Below are 19,796 nucleotides of genomic sequence, written 5' to 3'. Positions count from 1 at the left end.
AGAGATCCCCTCCCCCAACCTTCCCAAACATGAGAATGTTCCAAAGCAAACCCACACATGTGGGCTCTTAGCTATTAAAACTAGAGGATGTTTTGGGAAACCATTTGGTTTTTATATGATTTTCCATACATGGCCCTTGTCCTGTAAGGAGCCAAGCGTGTTTGATAGCTGCTGGTCCTCTGCATCTCTTCTTGAGTTTGCCAGTTCAGGCTAGGGGATTGCCACTGAAGAGAGGAGTCTGAATGAACCTGGGATGCCCAGCATTGGGCAGAGCCCCTGAGGGAGGCAGGTTGAATAGAGTGGCCTGATATGCTAATCCTTTGAAAAAGTATGGAAAGTCCTGGGATATCTGTAGGTCCCTAGACCACCCCCAGGTACCCCCAGAGGTGTCCCTGGGTGTTGTTCTACCCTGATCTGTAGCCCTGAGACCTACAGGAACAGGAGGGCAAGGAAGCGTCAAGTTCTTGAGACTGCAACATACCTCAAGTGAAGTCTACCTGCCTGAGCTCCCACTTCCCCCACAGAGAAGGAAATGGTGTGAACAGGACCAGTGGCTGTGAAGACAAGGAAGTTGAAGAAAGAAGGAAAAGAATCAGAAAAGGGGTTTGATCCACAGCCTCTCTTGCTCTGGTTTGTGCGTGCTTTTTGAAACACCCATCAGTCTTCCTATTTTCATATTCACTGAACCAGGGCAAAGTTTTCCATCCCAGGCTGACGTCATCCCCAGACTGCGGGTTTCCTAATACCGCGTCTGCTGGTGCAGAGACTCTGACCTACTCGCTGTAGCCTGTGAGAGCATCCTTCCTGTTTTTGCTGCAGCCTGGAATGTGATGCCTGGAAAAAGGGACTCCGCCTATTGCCTGTCAAATCTCCATGACGTCAGAGTCTCTTCCTTTTGCTCCTCACTCCTCTCTTCAAAGAGGACACTCGGGAAGGGGCCAGGTGCCAGGAAGGGACTCAGCTTCACACTCAGAGGTTTCCCTTTCCCATTGCACTTGCAAAACATTCCAGTGAGAGTTTACCTCCCCTCCAGGGCCCAATCCAGGTACAAAGGCATATAGCTTCTAGTAACCCTTGGTTGTTAATAGTAAGAGTTTGGTACAGGATATGAACAGCCAGTGCAGTGGAGCTAAATCTGTGCCATGGTGTGCAAGCCTATCATGTATCTTGGGGACCCTTGTGTGTGTGTGACAGTCTCTGACCTTAAGATGGGGTGAATAAGGCTCATGCAAACTTAGCCATTCAAACAGCATATCGTACAAGAGAAAATGAGAGAATGGGCAATGTTTATCAGCCCAAGTATAATTTTAATACAGTGTAGGTGCTCCCAAACACAAAGTTTCTAGTTCAAAAGCTATTAATGATGTTATCAAAAGGGTAGTAACGAAAAGAGTGGTAACAGACTTAGTGCATGCTTGCACGCACGCACGCACAGGCACCACTGTGACATATGTATACAAAGTTGTATGGCTATGCTTTTCTTGACAAACCAGGCTCTACTCTTTGCTCTCAGTCAGGATAGCAGCAGGAAGTAGAATTTAGGAAGGAGCATAAAGCCCTATTATACTGAAGACACAGAGATTAGATTAAAAAAAAATAAGTTCCAACACTCCCACACTGCAGTCATAGGCAGGTCTTCCTCAGCGTAGTTGATGATGCTGTGCAAGGTTCACAGAATCTAGAAGGAACTTCTCGATTTCCTGTCGAAGCCCACTGTGATTATTTAGTACTTACTCAACTTCATGAGTGACTTCACTTTGACTTTTCACTTTCATGCATTGGAGAAGGAAATGGCAACCCACTCCAGTGTTCTTGCCTGGAGAATCCCAGGGACGGGGGAGCCTGGTGGGCTGCCATCTATGGGGTTGCACAGAGTCACACACGACTGAAGCGACTTAGTAACTTCATGGTAAACTAGAGTTCTTCATGAGTTTTCCTCACTTCCATGTTATCTTTACTGTGTATTGTCTGGTGGAAGGGGAATGAGAGGAATGGGGCCAAATGAAATGATGAAGACGAATATTTACATGAGTGACTTTTTGTTATTCTGAGTTTCTACTTCATATCTGCTCTTCAGTGACAGAGAACTTTTACTGCTTTTCAAAGAAAGAAAAAAGTACACTCAACTTTTCCATTTTGATAACCAAAGGAAGTATTCTGTGAGTTGTTTTCCAAATTGTCAACATCCTCCTCCTGAATATAAAATGTAACATGTGGCAGTGTTCACGACAGCACTATTTACAGTAGCCAGGACATGGGAGTAGCCTGAATGTCCCTGTATAGCCAGGGAACTCTACTTAATGCTCTGTGGTGACATTAATGAGAAGGAAATCCAAAAGGGTGGGGATATATGTGTATGTTTCAGCTTATTTCTTAAGAAATCTGTATGCAGGTCAGGAAGCAACAGTTAGAACTGGACATGGAACAATAGACTGGTTCCAAATAGGCAAAGGAGTACATCAAGGCTGTATATTGTCACCCTGCTTATTTAACTTATTTGCAGAGTACATCATGAGAAACGCTGGGCTGGAAGAAGCACAAGCTGGAATCAAGATTGCCGGGAGAAATCTCAATAACCGCAGATATGCAGATGACACCACCCTTATGGCAGAAAGCAAAGAAGAACTAAAGAGCCTCTTGATGAAAGTCAAAGAGGAGAGTGAAAAAGTTGGCTTAAAACTCAGCATTCAGAAAATGAAGATCATAGCATCTGGTCCCATCACTTCATGGCAAATAGATGGGGAAACAGTAGAAGCAGTGACAGACTATTTTTGGGGGGCTCCAAAATCACTGCAGATGGTGACTGCAGCCATGAAATTAAAAGATACTTACTCCTTGGAAGAGAAGTTATGACCAACCTAGACAGCATATTAAAAAGTAGAGACATTACTTTGCCAATAAAGGTCCATCTAGTCAAGGCTATGGTTTTTCCAGTGGTCATGTATGGATGTGAGAGTTGGACTGTGAAGAAGGCTGAGCGCTGAAGAATTGATGCTTTTGAAGTGTGGTGTTGGAGAAGACTCTTGAGAGTCCCTTGGACTACAAGGAGATCCAACCAGTCCATCCTAAAGGAAATTAGTCCTGAATATTCATAGGAAAGAATGACGTTGAAGCTGAAACTCCAATACTTTGGCCACCTGATGTGAAGAGCTGACTCATTTGAAAAGACCCTGATGCTGGGAAAGATTGAAGGTGAGAGGAGAAGGGGACGACAGAGGATGAGATGGTTGGATGGCATCACCAACTCAATGGACATGAGTGTGAGTAAACTCTGGGAGTTGGTGATGGACAGGGAGGCCTGGCGTGCTGCAGTCCATGGAGTCGCAAAGAGTCAGACACGGCTGAGCAACTGAACTGAACTGATATGTGTATGTATGACCGATTCATTTTACCACTGAACCGCCAGGGTAACCTATTTAATACCAAAGTGAAAATGAAAGTGTTAGTCGCTCACTCATGTCTGACTCTTTGTGACCGCATGTACTGTAGCCCATAAGGCTCCTCTGTCCATAAAATTCTCCAGGCAAGAATAGTGGGTTGCCATTTCTTCCTCCAATTTAATACCAGCCATGGTCTACATTGGCTTCCCAGGTGGCTCAGAGGTAAAGAATCTGCCTGCCAAGGCAGGAGATACAGGTTCAACCCCTGGCTCAGGAAGATCCCCTGGAGGAGGCAATGGCAACCCTCTCCAGTGTTCTTACTTGAGAAATCCCATGGACAGAGGAGCCTGGCAGGATACAGTCCATGTGGTCGCAAAAGAGTCAGGCACGACTGAGCAACCGAGCATACACACGGTCTAAATTAAGCTTTAAATGATTCAGTGGTCTGAGAGGAATCTCTTTTGAGCAAGAACAAGTCACACTGGGTATCAGGACAAGGTTGAGTCCAGGAGAGTAATGCTACCCCCAATGGAATCAAAAGGAACTCAGAGGTCCCCACTGTGCAGGCTGGGTAGTCACGGTGCTGTGGCACATCCTTAGTTCACATCCTTCCAGTCAATTCCATCATAGCTGCTGTCTCCAGGAAACACTCCATCCATTTCTTTTTTAGCCATTCTTCCCCAGAGAACACCTTTTCACTCACTGAAAATTGCTTGTAATGAGCACAAAATCCGTAACACACTCCACAGACAGTGTGGGGCATCACAGAAGGGACGGCAGCCTCAAAATGTAGCAGGGTTAGGTTTTATGGGCTGAGTAATTTCATAGGCTCATGAGTGGGAGGATTATTACAACTATTTGGGGAAAGGGGCAGTGATTTCCAGGGATTGGACCACCGCCCACTTTTTGGTCTTTGATGGTCAACCTTGGAACTGTCATGGCACCTCTGGGTGTGTCGTTTAGCTTGCTGGTGTGATATAATGAGCAAGTATCCTGAGAATCAAGGCCTAGTCAAGTTGACTTGTCTGCCATCTTGGATCCATTTAGCTCTAAACAGTTTATGTTTTGCCCTCAAGCTATGTCACTCTTTCAAAGATTGTGCCTTGCCCCCTCTCTCCTGTTTCAAACTCATGGCAATTAGGTCTGGTTTGGGTACTGTCTATGTGAAGCAGTTCTACTACTGTGAAACTTAGCGGTTAATTCGTGAAGGATTGCTCCTCAGAGAGCTCTTCCTTGATCCAAAAAGACAATGGAGAGAGCTAGTCAACCTTGGATCTGCGTCCTGCAAACGAGCCACATTGGAAGCTCCCTCAGACAGGAATAAACAATCCAGTAGGTCATTCAACAGTGAGCATTTGGAACTGAGAAAAGGAGCTTCACTTCTGCCCTCTGGGGGCAATGAATTATAATCGATGGTCACACAGCAAAGATGGTGCCACACACAAGCATGGGAAGTACAGAAATTCTAAGTGAAATACTGGCTGTAACGACTGGCTAATGAATACCTGAAGCAAACGTGGATTTTGAAACTAGCCTGGGGTGAGAATATCTGATTCAAAGGCCTGAAGTCAGAGGCATTTAGGAGATGGGCCTGGGCTTGTGCTTCCATGCCCAGGAAAATACCTTATGGGCCAGCCAGCAACATGTCTTATCGCAAGACAGCAGAGCATTCTTCTGGTGGTGGGAGGCAGGGATGCCCTAGATGCCCGGCCCGGGGTCCCCATCTGCAGGAGGTACCAGCAGGCTGGTCCCTGGGAAACAGAGGAGTGCAAAGCTTTCATCTGAAGTTCACAGCCTGGGTTGGGCTCCTGAGGCTGCTGACATGCGTTCCCAGGCGAGTTGAAAGAAAAGCAGAACACAAATGACCAACAAATGGAAACATTCATTTCAACCCTCTCTCTTGTTTGTTTCATTTCCTTCCTATTTAAGTCAATTGAACTGAGGCTCTTGGCTGCCTGCTGCTTTTGTCTGCCTTGCTTACCTGGCGAACACCTTCCAGCTTTGAGACCCTGCGTTCATGTAGCATTGATTCACTGCCCACCTGCTTATACTCCATATGCCTACCATGGCACCCATACTTTTATGGATATTTCTGTCTGTCAGGCAGACTGCAGCCTCCTTAGGAGAAGGAAGAAGTCTTACTCAGTTTGTTTCCAGAACTGACAGAGTCCCTAGTACAATTGGAAGGCACCTTAGAGACAGAGGCCCCTATATCAATAGAAATGCTGAAACATATGTAGGAGTTAGGAGGAAAGGAAACAAGAACAATAAAGGATGCTGTGGAAACGGGGAGAGAGGAGACAGCAAAATGGGAAAAGTTTGAGATTATAATTATGAGAAACTGATATACAGTCATTTGGGTTTATGGCAATTTCATTGGATGGGGAAGAAAAAAGTGCATAACTGTATAAACGTTTTTAGTAACTGGGCTTCCCTGGTGGCTCAGATGGTAAAAAATCTGCATGCGATGCAAGAGACCCTGGTTCTATCCTTGGGTCTAGAAGATTCCCTGGAGAAGGGAATAGCTATCCACTCAAGTGTTCTTGGCTGGAGAGTTCCATGGACAGAGGAGCCTGGCAGGCTATAGTCCATGGGGTTGCAAAGAGTCAGACACGACTGAGCACGTAGAGTCACAGTTTTGAACAATAAGCCATAGAAATGGATCAATGTTAATGTCCTTTTGTCATTGATGACCTCATTTTGCAGCTGTTTTTTGTTTGCTTGTTTGTTTTGGGTTTTATTGTTTGTTGTTTGTTTGCCTGACTCCTGTCCTAACTAATAGCAAGCAACTTCAAGGCAAAATGAGTGCTTGGTTCTTTGTGGCAAATTCAGCCACTAACATTGCACGTAATGGGTCCCTACTAAAGTTTGTTGAACTCAGGAATGAATGAAAACTTTTACACTCCCAAGTTAGTCTTTACAACAACTACAGAAAGCGCAGAAGAAATAACCTGAGGAACTTTTCATTTGAAATGATTTTTTTCCTTGTTAAATTACTTTTTTTCCCCATGTGCTGCACTGTGCATAGTTGCTAGACTGTGATACCATGGACTGTAGCCCGCCAGGCTCCCCTGTCCATGGGGATTCTCCAGGCAAGAATACTGGAATGGGTTGCCATGCCCTCCTCCAGGGGATCTTCCCAACCCAGGGATCGAACCTAGGTCTCCCACATTGCAGGCAGATTCTTTACCATCTGAGCTACCAGGGAAGCCCAAGAACACTGGAATGGGTAGACTATCCCTTCTCTAGGAGATCTTCCTGACCCAGTAATTGAACTGGGGCCTCCTGCATTGCAGGCGGATTCTTTACCAGCTGAGTTACCAGTGAAGCCCTTTTCTCCATAAACACCCTCAAACTTGATAATAATATGTACATCTTTGACTTTTATCTCAGATTTAGAAGGTAACTAGTTAAGTGCAAAATCATATGCTTTGTGCTTAAATCAGATTAGCTAAAAATATCTTTTTGGTATTGAGTTCTTTGCAAATCAGGGAAAAAAACACCTTTTTTCCTTTTAGCCAGGAGCATTGTAAAGTCAGAATTGTGGGGGGAAAAATGTAAGCCATTCTTGGCAGTGTCATTAATACAGCTCAGGGTCTTAATAATGTGAACAAAATTATCTACATACTTGTCCACATGCTATTAAAGTCACAGAGAGTAATGAAGTGAATGCATCTCTTTGTTTCCTTCCCATTTTAATGGTATCATTTATGCTATTAATATTCTCTATTTTCTCCTGTGCTTCTTAAAGTTCTGTATAAATAGTCATTCTTCCCAAAACAGCACTAGAATCATAAAAGCTCTCATTATCCTCATTTTGCAAACAGGGAAACAGAAGGATAAAGAGGCTAGTTCTTCGCCATGTGGAAAGTTCATTGAGGGGTCCAGAAAACAGGCTAGAAGGACAGTTGATAGGAAAGTGCTTCCTCTGGCTGAGGTCACTTGAAAATCAGTTTTTCTGGCTTTTTGTGTCTCAAAACTGAGCAAGAAACAGTTCATCCTTCAAAGAGAAAAAAATATCTTGGCCCCTATTCTCGGTGTGGTCTTAAATTATTTCCATTCATTTCTAAAACAAGGGATGGGTCACAAAGATATTGGCAAGATGAAATGAGAAAACTCTAAGAAGAAACAAAGATGAAATGAGAAAACTCTGAGAAGACTTGTATATAGTAATCCTCTCTGCTGATTTTGATTTTATTGATTCATCCTTTAATTTACTCAGTAAACATTTGTTAGGTATCTTCAGCATGTCCAACATGGTTCTAGGCACTGCCCATGATAGATGAACAGAAAAAATGATACAGTGCCTGCTCTCAAGTCCTCAGAGTCCATCAGGACAGCCAGACATTCGAACAGATATGGTACAGATTACAGTGCTTTAATCCAGGGAAACACTGAGTGCCAGGAAAGACAAGAAGGCACAAACGTGAAACTAAGTTTCGGGGATGGTGTCAGAAAAGGAAAGGAGGACAGAGAAGGCAGAGCAATAATAATATGAGGAGGAATCGTCCAGTGTGTGGGGATCCTAGCGGGAGGGAGGAGGCACCCAGCGGCTATGGGAGCCATTTTGTCACCACCAAGGGAAACACGCAGAGGTGAGCCAAGGTCAGGGCTGGCTAAGCAGAAAGATGGAAGATGCTAGATGTTCCATGGCTGCACTGAACTGCTGACTCAACCCATTCCAAAACCACCCGACCGTGGGGCTTGTTTATAAGTGAGGTAATTTATTTACATAGAGTCTAAATTAAAGTTTTTTTATTTCTTGCAGCTAAAAGCATCCTAAGTGATACATGGAAGAGAAGGTTTGGGGGAAAGTTAGTTTGTCTTTGCATACATTGAGTTTGAGATGACTGGAGACTATCTGGAAGTTTCCCCGGGATAGGTGAGTCTGGGTCCACCTTTGTTAAAACACGTGCAATTATTTTTCACTACTTTGGCATACCCCATGGACAGTGAGTTGCACTTGAAGTGGTGCCATGGTCTCTTCGGGGACCCAGGTTCTTTCTTCCTGCTCTACCATCTCTAGGTTGTTTGCTTTTATCTACAGGTGTGTCCTCCCCCACTTACAGGATGGCTACAGCAGCATCAGCGTCCCATCCAGGCAATAACGTCCAAAGCCAAATTCCAGCACATTTTTCCTTGTGTTCCCTCTTGAGGGCAAACAAAGTTTCGAAGGCCACACTCAAGAGCTTAACATCTGAACGACCCTATTCAGGAATCTACATCCAGAGACAACCACAGCAAATGTTTCAAACAAGGCTAGCTAAATCTCAGTTAGAGGATTTATTAGTCTAAGAGAGTAATTCATTTTTCACATGCGAAACAAATGGTATTCAAGGTCCTTGACTGACTAGCATCTTTGCCTTTGTAAAACAAAGTATGAGAATGTGGCCAGTTCAGAAGTCCAACTCATTTATCATATCCTGGATCCTAAACTCCAGGTGGCCCTGGACCCACATCTAAATGGGCTCTGCACTCCATTTTCGTGGCTTGCTGGTTTTGCCATTATAATATTGTTGCCTTCGTAGATATCATTTTATTCATGCCAAAGGGCTACCACGTAAAAAGACAAGAGCTAGGGAATCTCTTACAGCCTCAAAATCAGGGAAACTGTCTCTTTCTGTTAGCCATCCTAACACGTGTGAAGTGATATCTTATGGTGTTTCTGGTTTGCATTTCCTTTATTAGTAGTAAGTTTAAACATCTTTTCATGTATCCATTGGTCATTTGTGTGTCTTCCTTGGTGAAATGTCTGTTCAGGGGCTTTGCCCATCTTTTAATTGGGTTATTTGTTTTTTTTTTTTTTTTGCTGTTGAATTGATGAGTTCCTTATATATTTTGAATATTAGCCTTTTATGAGATATATGATTTGCAAATTTTTTCTCCGAGTCTGTAGGCTGCCTTTTAGTTTTGTTGATTGTTTCCTTTGCTGTGCATAAGCTTTTTGGTTTGATACAGTCCCACTTGTTTATTTTTATTTTTGTTGCCTGTACTTTTGATGTCAACTAAAAGCTCATTGCTGAGGTCCATATCAAGGGTTTCTTCCCTCGGTTTTCTTTCAGGAAATTTGAGGTTTCAGGTCTTATGTTTAAGTCTTTAACCCACTTGGGGTTGATTTTTGTGTTTGGTATAAGACAAGGGTTCAGTTTCATTCTTTTGCACGTGGATGTCCAATTTTCCCAGCACCATTTATTGAAGAGACTATCATTTCCCCATTGTGTATCCTTAGTGGCTTTGGTGAAGATTACTAGACTGTATGTGATTGTTTAAAAGAGATAACTTTAAATTGGCTCTAATTACAAGTGTACATATTTATCATATTTGAGCTTTTTATAAGACTGTGTTGTCTTTTATTCATTGATTTATTATTTTTGGCTGTGCTGGGTCATCGCTGCTGCACGGGCTTTTCTCTAGCTGTGGCAAGTGGGGGCTGCTCTCTTGTTGCGGCTCCCAGGCTCTCTCGAGCACAGGCTCAAAAGTTGTGGCGCACAGCCTCAGTTGCTCCACAGCGTGTGGGATCTTCCCCAGACCACAGAGTGAACCTGTGTCTCCTGCATTGGCAGGGGGACTCTTTACCACTGAGCCACCAGGGAAGCCTAAGACTGTGTTGTCTTATATAAATATATTTAAGCTTTAAAAGTAAGTTTATTATTTTGAAATTGCTGTAATTACTATGAGTGATAAGCAATGTGCGACACAGTTTTTTGAAATCTGATGCTTCAGGCTGCAGAAACTGACTTTCCTCTGGCAGGTGGTCCATTTGAGGGGAAGTTCCTCTCGTGCTTGGACAACCGAATCGTGCCTATGTAGATAGGTTCTGACAGTTGCCTGGGCTGTAATTTTCCACTTAACTGAATGTGGGAGACCCACAAACCAGCTTCACACAACAAAATCATGAACACTTCCCGTAGCAGGTCCTGTGCCCTTTGCGAAGACTCTCTCTTCGTCTAATCACCTCAAATTTCCCAACTCTCACATCCCCTGATGCGGAATTACAAAAGCCAAGTGTGTCAGCCTCACAGTGGAAAAAGTTTTAACGTGATGAGATCTGTTTTCTTTGGAACGGAGGAAGTGTGAGTGCAAAAGTAAAGGCTGTTCAGACCAGGTTAACACATGTCCTTGGCTGGGGAAAAAACCCCTCTAACTTCCTATGATTGATATAGCACATTCATTCAGCTAGTCTCTATGGTTCCTGCAGGGTCAGAAATCTTAAAGTTTCCAGTGTTCTCAGCGAGTGAAATAGCAGATTTTTTTTTTTCAACTAAAGTACAACCGCATGTTATATAATCAAGAGAATGGAAATCCCAACTCTACAAAAACAGGTATTTTGAGGAAATGGGTCTTGTCAAAAAATTGGAATCCCCTTGGCGGCTCTTTGATTAGACACTCCTAGGTCATTGCTTATGAACAAAGTAAACTCTGCTCTTTTATTAAGCACCCATGAAAAGGAGGGCAAAGGGTCAGCTCGGTCATGGGCAGATTGCCAGGTTCTTTCTGACGAGCTGGAAATAGGTGCAGCTCAAATATAGGCTGACCTCTTCCTTTTGTACCTCTCCCTCCACCGTATCACAGTCTACTTAGACTATATTTACTATTCTTACCTGAATTGTAAATGCAGGAGTAACCTCATTTGAAAATGATGCTTTCAATGTTGATGAAATTATACACTAAGCTTTTATTTCTGAGTTTAAAATATTATTCCACTCTGCTCTAAACTGTCTGAAAATTTTGCTTTTTTGTCATCCCCTGTAGTATTTTACAGAAGGTCTACAGTAGTCAAAGTTGTTCATTATAAAAGTGCATGCTTTTATGAGGACTGTTTATTTTATTTCACTCTAAGAGAATCCAGGAAGCTGTGTCTCTCTTTTCCAGTTGGGATGCAACTGAATATCTGGGTTGGAAAATTCCTGTCTGAGTACACTGGGTATATCATGCACTGTCGTGCCAGTATGTTTAACATCGTTTGAAAGTAGAAACCTAGCATGGGAAGTTATCAGGGCTTAAAGTGAATGGGATGATATTCCCACCAGCTTATTAAGATATCTTTGTTGGTTTTGGCATGGGTTTGGGGTGAGGTGATGGTTTGTTGTTAGACGTCTCTAATAGCTCAACTGGTAAAGAATCCACCTGCAATGCAGGAGACCCTGGTTCAATTCCTGGGTCAGGAAGATCCTCTGGAGAAGGCATAGGCTATCCAATCCAGTGTTCTTGGGTTTCCCTGGTGGCTCAGCTGGTAAAGAATCCACCTGCCGTGCAGGAGACCTGGGCTTGATCCTTGGGTTGGGAAGATCCCCTGGAGAAGGGAAAGGCAACCCACTCCAGTATTCTGGCTTGGAGAATTCCATGGACTGTATAGTTCATGGGGTCACAAAGAGTCGGACATGACTGAGCGACTTTCACTTCACTAGGAGCGTGAAAGGGAACTAGAAAATTGACATTTGATTGCATGAGTCTGTAAGTTGCTTTCTATTAGAATTGTTTTTATGTCACATCATCTGAGTAGCAGAGAGTTTCCTTAATAGGGTTTTTTCGTTGTTGTTTTTTTTTTAACAGGTAGCCTAGAATTCTGTTCTTTTCTATTAGGATCCATAGGGGAAAAGGGAAAATTTCATTCTAAAGAAATTGCAAAAATACTGGTTTTTACTAGGAAGTAGAAATGCAGCCTAGCAAAGTTGTCACTGATAATGCTTAAATAAAGAGGATGCAGAGTTAGGGTGGGATGAGGGTGATTCTATTCACAGTATGATAAACTTGTGTGACACACAAGTTTACAGTATGATTCTAAATAACACTGCCCTCAATAGAAGGTATTCCCAAGGTTTGGCTTCAAGGCAACTTTAAGACACTAAAACTAAAATCAATTTTTTGAATGAGATCAGTTGCCTATGGAGGTGAATACCTCCAAGAGTTTTTCTGCTGTCAGGTATCCAGGAATCTCTCCAACACCAAATAACAATTAACACAGCCTTGATGTAGCTTCAAGAGAGCATGGCTGGAATCTGATTCTAACCACGGAAGCTGAAACCCAGCTAATTAAACTATCCCAGGTCTTAGACTGTGCCAAGAAAAGAGAAAGGATGGGCATGGAGCCCAGACCAGTTATTGGCAGCATGAGTTCTGCACAGCCCAAGAAAGTCATGCTTTAACTGGTTAAGCTGAGCTTCCCAGCCTGCTGGAAAGGTTACCTTTAGAGAGGAAATGGACCATTTGCCTGACTCTACTGAGTCCTAGTTTTCCCATCAGGAAAAACAGCAGGAGGTGAGTTGAGAGAGGTAATGAGACACTTTGTTAAGGACCTATGGGCCACTGTTAAGAGCTGATTTTTATCCTGAGGGAATGAGGAAGGGTTTTGATCAGAGGAATGATTGGGATTATCAGGAACTAACACTATAGAAGGATTAGAAGGATCAAATGAGTTAATCCATGGAAAGCATTTAGCACCACCCTAAACTACTAATGGCTTTTAATACTATTAATGGCTCAGACGGTAAAGCATCTGCCTACAATGCAGGATACCCGGGTTTGATCCCTGGGTTGGGAAGGTCCTCTGGAGAAGGAAATGGCAATCCACTCCAGTACTCTTGCCTGGAAAATCCCATGGATGGAGGAGCGTGGTAGGCTACAGTCCATGGGGTCGCAAAGAGTCAGACACGACTGAGCAACTTCACTTCACTTAAACTATTAATAGTGCTCAAAAAGTGGTAATCATGATTTCAATTACCATAATTAAATCATGTTATCAAAGTGGCTCCTCTTCACCCAGGCCAAATCATGAAGAAAAAGAAAATCTGAATAGATCTATTACTAGTAAGGAGATTGAATCAGAAACCAAAAACTTTCTAACAATGAAAAGCCTTGGGCCAGATTCACCGGTGAATTTTACCAAACATGTAAAGAGTTAACACCAATCCTTCTCAGAATCTTCCCAAAAACTGAAGACAGAGGAACACTTCCTAGCTCATTCTATAATGTGAGATAATTCTCTCCCTGATGTCCAATTCACTGACTCAGTGGACATGAATTTGAGCAAACTCTGCGAGATAGTGGGAGGATAAAGGGACCTGGCGTACTACAGTCCATGGGTTTGCAAAGAGTCGGACATGACTTAGTGACTGAACAACAACCAATTCAAAGATACTACAAGAAAAGAAAACTAGAGACCAATATCCCTGATGATTAGTGATGTGAAAATCCTCAACAAAATACTAGCAAACAGAATTCCACAACATATTAAAAGGATTATACCATTACCAAGTGAAATTATACCATTTATTCCTAGAATGCAAGGATGGTTCAAAATACAAAAAAAAAAAAAAAAAAAGTCAATCAGTATAACAACATATTAACAGAATGAAGGGGTGGGATATGATCATATCAATTAATGCAGAAAAAGTGTTGAGAAAATTTAATACCCTTTCATGATAAAAATACTCAACAAACTAGGAATAGAAGGAAATTACTTCATATAATAAAGGCCATATAGGAAAAACCCACATTATACTCAATGGTAGCATCATATTCAGTGGTGGAAGGCTGGAAGTTTATATTGTAAGATCCAGAACAAGACAAGAATATTCACTTTTGCCACTTCTATTGAACACAGTATTATTGAATAGTATTGAACTGTGGTGTTGGAGAGTCCCTTGGACTTGAAAGTCCCTTGGACTGCAAGGAGATCCAACCAGTCCATTCTAAAGGAGATCAGTCCTGGGTGTTCACTGGAAGGACTGATGCTGAAGCTGAAACTCCAATACTTTGGCCACCTGATGTGAAGGGCTGACTCATTGGAAAAGACCCTGACGCTGGGAAAGATTGAGTGCAGAAGGAGAAGGGGACGACAGAGGATGAGATGGTTGGATGGCATCACCGACTTGAATGACATGGATTTGGGTGGACTCTGGGAGTTGGTGATGGACAGGGAGGCCTGACATGCGGCAGATCATGGGGTCGTAGAGAGTCGGACAAGACTGAGTGACTGAACTGAGCTGAACTGAACTGATTGAAACTTCCAGTCAGATCAATTAGACAGAAAAAGAAATAAAATACATCCAAATTGGAAAGGAAGAAGTAAAATGATCTCTGTTCACAGATTATAATGATCTCATATGTATAAATCATAAGATTCCACAGGTATACACACAACTATTTAAACTAATAAATGTATTCAGCTAAATCACAAGATAAAACACCTATGTACAAAATTCACCAGTTGCATTTCTATACACCAACAATGAACAATGAGAAAAGGAAATTCAGAAAACAATTCAAAAAGAATAAAATACTTAGGGATAAACATAACCCGGAAGGCAAAAGACTTGCATACTGAAAACTACACAACATTGCTGAAAGAAATTAAAGAAGGCACAAATAAATGGAAAGACAAACTACATTCATGGATTAGAAGACCTAATATTTTTAAAACATAAATACTATCCAAAGTGATCAATATATTCAATGCAATCCCTATCAAAATCCCAATATTTTTTTTAAAAATAGAAAAATCTATCCTAAAATTCATACGGTAGTTGCTAGGGAGTAGGAAGAGGGGCTCATGGGGCCACTGGGGAGTCAGTGTTTTATGGATCCAGAATTTGAGCTGGAAAAGATGAAAAAGGTTCTGGAGAAGGATGGTAGTGATTGTTGCAGAACAACGTGGGAGCAGTTGAGCCTGAGCCTTCGAGACCTCGACCAGATCACCACTTGGGTCCTGGGCATGTCTCGGTTACCACCTCTCTGTCTAGTAGCAAAGCCAGCCTGTTACAAAAAGCAGTGCAGTTAGCAGCTCCAGTATGGGCTCTGTCTCCCTTCCCTTTTGTAAAACCAACTTTTAATTAAAATACCCAGGAATGATTTCCTGAACCACATTTACTTTCTCTTCCCCTGTCAGGATGGCTCCTTTGTTGAAGTAAAAACTAGATGAAAACCTACTACTGCTATAGAAAGGCTTTCTGACACTACCGAACTATTCTGAAGCCCTTAGTTGGGAATACCCCTGTGGTCCAGTGGTTTTAATAAAACTCCAAATTTCCAATATCTGGGGCTTAGGTTGAATTCCTGGCGTGGGAACTAAGATCCCATAGACCTCATAACATGGCAAACAACCAAACAGAAAAAGAATCCCTTAGTTGCTTCAAGTGGGAGCTGTGTGTTTCTTATACTGCCAGCTTTGTTAAAGGAGAGGGAAAGAAAAGAAACACAGCACCATTCATCTAGGAAGGGGGCAGAGTTGAGTCTGATGTGCAGTGATAAAAGAACAAAGTAGAAAGCCTTCTCCTCCATATATTCCATCCCCCCTTGTCTTCCCAAGGCTAAAATGAGAGTCTCTTCCATGTGTTCCTGTGGCATCCGGTGTTGACCTGTTAGCCTTCTCATACTGCTCTAATACTGCCTGTTCACCTGCCTGTTTACCCAACTGTATCTCCTCCCACTAGAATGTAAGCAGCTTCACAGACTGTATCTTAACCTCTCTTGGTTTCTACCACTAGGGCTGTCCTGGCACAGAGTAAAAATGCAGTACTTCTTGGCGGAAAAAGTCAACATCCTACTCTTCCATTGACTCTACAATCCAACCCATTTACAAGACTTTTCTACTTCAAGACCACTACGAAAGAAAAAAATTATAATCAGAAGATAGCAGCAATTATAAGGCACATTCCAAGTTTGGGATTGTTGTCACCATCCTGGATGAGGGAAGAGACTACCACGAAAGGTTGAGGACTAACTGGTACCACTTAATAAATACAGATGTGCACACATCTATTTACACAAACGAAAACCTTTCCTTTTTAATTAGTTCACTTGGCCTCCCTATCTTGAGCTGTCCTGCTCAGACCAGATGTTGTTTCAAATTTAAATGACTCACCCTCCTGTCTAAACCCCAGGAAACTAAAGACAAATAAAGGGACTCATTTCTCAGCTATGATTATGTTCTAAAGCTGAGCTCTTTTTTTTTTTTTTTTAAAGAGTATTATTTGTTGCCTCTACCAAGACAGCTTAAGTGATGGGGATCAGTGCATCCAAAAAGGAAATATTTTTGCCTCCAGGCAAGGCTGTAATAAAAGAAGCTCATTCATCATCTGCTGAGGAGAAACATGTCACAACAAAATTACTAGGTAATGAAAAATCTGGGCAATCCTGTGGCACTTCTAATCGTAAGATCTCAAAGCAATCCCACACTGTTGTTCACAAAGCCTTGTCATCAGCTGGACGCAAAGTAGGAAGCATCTCTTTCCATAGTGTTGTACACTATGAAACTAAGAGAAAACAATGTTAAGCAAATTAATAAAAATAACTATTATTATATACACAGACACATTTATATATAATTATGTACACATACATGCACACATAAAATTTTAATTAACTGCAAATCAAGTGAGATCACATAAGAATACTTACTTGTAAATCCTCAAACACCACACAAATAATAATAATAATAAGCAGTGGAAGCATGTTATAATTCAGAGGATAGACTTTGGAATCAAACAGAACTGGGCTTTAATCCTGGGTCACTTCCTCCCTCTGTGAACTAGGGCAAGCATCTTACCCTCTCTGAGCATCAATGTTCTCCTCTGTAAAATGGGAATCATAAGAATAATCCCCTCATTGTAACCAGGTAACGATGGAATATTCTGTGTAAAGCACTTAGAAGAATGGCTGGCATGCAGCAAGTACTCTGTAAATGTTAGCTCCCCAAATCTAAACCAAAGAGAAGCCATTCCCCATGCCCATGGAATCCCCTTCTTCTCGTACATCCTGACAACTGAATTTTGCAGTATTCCATTTCATCACTCCCAGTTTGATCTTGCCTTCCTCCCTACTCAGTTTGGAACTCAGAGTCCACTGTGACATCCTTTCTTCTCCGGCCCTCCCACCCCACCTTCCTGTTGTAACTTCTGTGACCATCCTCAGGCCCAGATAATTCCAATGGCCTCTCAGCTCCAGTCTTCCCAACTTTAATTCCTCCTACATGGGTCCATCTATTTATCTTCCCAGAATGAAATCCCAGGCATGACATTCCCCTGCTCAAAATTCTCAAAGCTTCCCTACTGCCTTCTCATGATAGCACTCAAACCACTTGGGGCCTCATTTTCCTTTCCAGATGTCTCTCCAACTTGGCCAACCTGATGCACCTGCCTATTCCTGTGCTGCATCCCCCCACATTCAAGCTTCTGTTCACACAATTTCCTTTTCTGGCAAGGTCCTTCCCTTCATCTCTGCCCTTAAAAATCCTAACCCTCCTTCTAGACCCATCCCAAATTTCACTTCCCCTGCAATGTGCCTTTCCAGACACTCCAACCTCCTTGAACCATCTTTCGTGTGTCTCTCTTTGGGGCACTTACATTCAGCCTTGCAGTGTGTGTGACGGCTGGTTCCATCAAAAGCCCTGCCTCACCTCTTTGGTCTGTCCTTGGCTTTGCTCATACCAGTAGACAATAGATACGGATGTTACCCTGCTGTGTTTAATTGGTTATATTTGAATACACTTATTTATCCAGAACCCCTGTGTCACATATGCCCCTACAACAGAAAGATGAAATCAAATCAACCCCTGTACTTGCTGCTATGTTTAGCAACATAAGGTGGGTGCTGAATTGCTGGAATCTCTACCCAAAAGAAATTCTTCCAGCTCATTAAAATAGTACATCATTAGTTCCTTTAACTAATGCAACAAATATAATCTTAGCCATGACATCCACTATGCTGACTATGGTATTACTATAAAAAATATCTTACTCTGGATCTGGGTATAAACTGAAAAAATTGAACAAAAAATACTGATGTTCTGTTTGCTTTGGATATTGATTTAGAAAAAAAATTACAGTTCTTCCTCTAACAGAGGGCTTGATGAAATCCTTGGTTCGATATCAGAATAGAAAGATGTGGACAGTAGAGCTGAGCTTCAGTCATTTAATATAAGCCTGTAGAATGTCAAATGAAACTATTTTTAAAATCATGTTTTGACCCTGTCTTCACTCTATGGCAGTTTTCACTGCTTAATGAGACTTCTTAGGTTCAAACCAGCAAGTCAGATGAAAAGTGATTATGTTAGACTAGATAGACAAAATAATCTTGAAAAAAATCAGAATATCTTAATAGTGGATCCTCTCATTTTTTTCAATCTGGTCCTAAGCAAAATGGCCAGGAATACAACCCCAAAATGCTCAAGGAGTATCTTCAGAAAACATCATTCAAGAAAGCCTACCTCTACACGGCCTCTCCAAATGAGATTACCAAGAATTCTGAAATGATTTTGTAGCTCAATCCAATAAGAAGATTTAACAGTTAAAATTCAGTAATGCCAGAAACAGGAAAGTAGATACGTAAATAACTCAAGAGGCTGCCGTAAAAAGCAGCAGCAGCATTTCGTTTTCCCCCCAAATAACTCCCTTCTCTCGCCTGTAAGTCTCAGAGAATGATCACTGCCTCTCACTAGTAAGAGTTCCCCTGATGTTTTACTCACTAATAATGCTAAACAGGTTCATTTTCATTTGTTTGGCCACCAAACATGAAATTCTCTCCCAACTTCATTTCTTCTACAATAGCATTGGGGACACTCACCACTGGCATTTCAATAATTGATGGTCTGGGAATAGAAGGCTGAAAAGTAACTGCTTCATAAACTGATCCTCCATCCGGAGACCCAGGCAGATCCTCAGCGGTGTGAGCAGTCTGGACGGCAGAGTGGTTGCTTGAATTCCGGTTTGTGTTGCCATTTGTCTCTGAATGGGCACCTGAATCTTGCCTTTTCTCTGAGGTGCCTTCTTCACCTCGCGGGTGACTTGGGTGTCGGCCTGCTTTGGCCTTGGGCTGAACATGGATGGTGGAACAGGTATCAGCTGCGCTGGCCTGATCTAAGGGAGCAGTCTCCCTGGTGTTCCCAAAACAAGCAAGCAGAGCTGAGCATGGGAATGGATGCATCCTTGTAGACGGAGACTTCAGTCTTTCAGCCAGCCTTGCCTTCCATGTGGACATGATCTGCAGCAGAACATTGCAGAGTTCACAGGGGGAAAGGAAATTGTGCAGGGATTCTGATCACCTTGTTTCCTTATAGCAACCGTTTCCTTGCCTGAAGAGGACTTTTAGCAGTTGCCCTCTAATAGAAGATTGGGAAATGGCCAGGCCGCCCGCCCTGAGAATCACTCAGCAGCCAACCCCTGCTTCGGACACGTCCATCCCTGGTGATTTCACGCTCTTCCTTCCCTGATGCTGTCAGTGGCTAAAGAAAGCTGTCTGTGAGGCATGTGGTTGGCTTGAGTTACAGTCTCTGGGCAGGGCAGACGCTTCAGTGTAAGGTAGTGCCAAGTCAATGGACAGCTGCTTCAGATTACCTTGGAGGCATAAAGATAATGTAGCTGATAGCATCCGCCATAATAGCGTCAGCCCACGTATCAATAACATCACAACAGCCACATA

At 42.5% G+C, this 19,796-nt stretch overlaps 1 protein-coding gene across 1 annotated transcript in view; it reads right to left on the bottom strand.

Annotated features, from left to right (window-relative positions):
- FAM107B (family with sequence similarity 107 member B) overlaps positions 1-19,582 on the bottom strand; it is a 221,651-nt gene extending 202,069 nt beyond the window's left edge. The window contains exon 1 of the mRNA XM_027559889.1: positions 18,942-19,582. Coding sequence (XP_027415690.1) covers positions 18,942-19,355 — 414 coding nt within the window. The 5' untranslated portion in view covers positions 19,356-19,582. The remainder of the gene's footprint in view (positions 1-18,941) is intronic.
- Positions 19,583-19,796: the final 214 nt, after the last annotated feature.

The sequence above is a fragment of the Bos indicus x Bos taurus genome, chromosome 13 (assembly GCF_003369695.1).
Source record: "Bos indicus x Bos taurus breed Angus x Brahman F1 hybrid chromosome 13, Bos_hybrid_MaternalHap_v2.0, whole genome shotgun sequence".
Taxonomy (NCBI): domain Eukaryota; kingdom Metazoa; phylum Chordata; class Mammalia; order Artiodactyla; family Bovidae; genus Bos; species Bos indicus x Bos taurus.
This window is presented reverse-complemented; position numbering and strand designations above follow the sequence as displayed.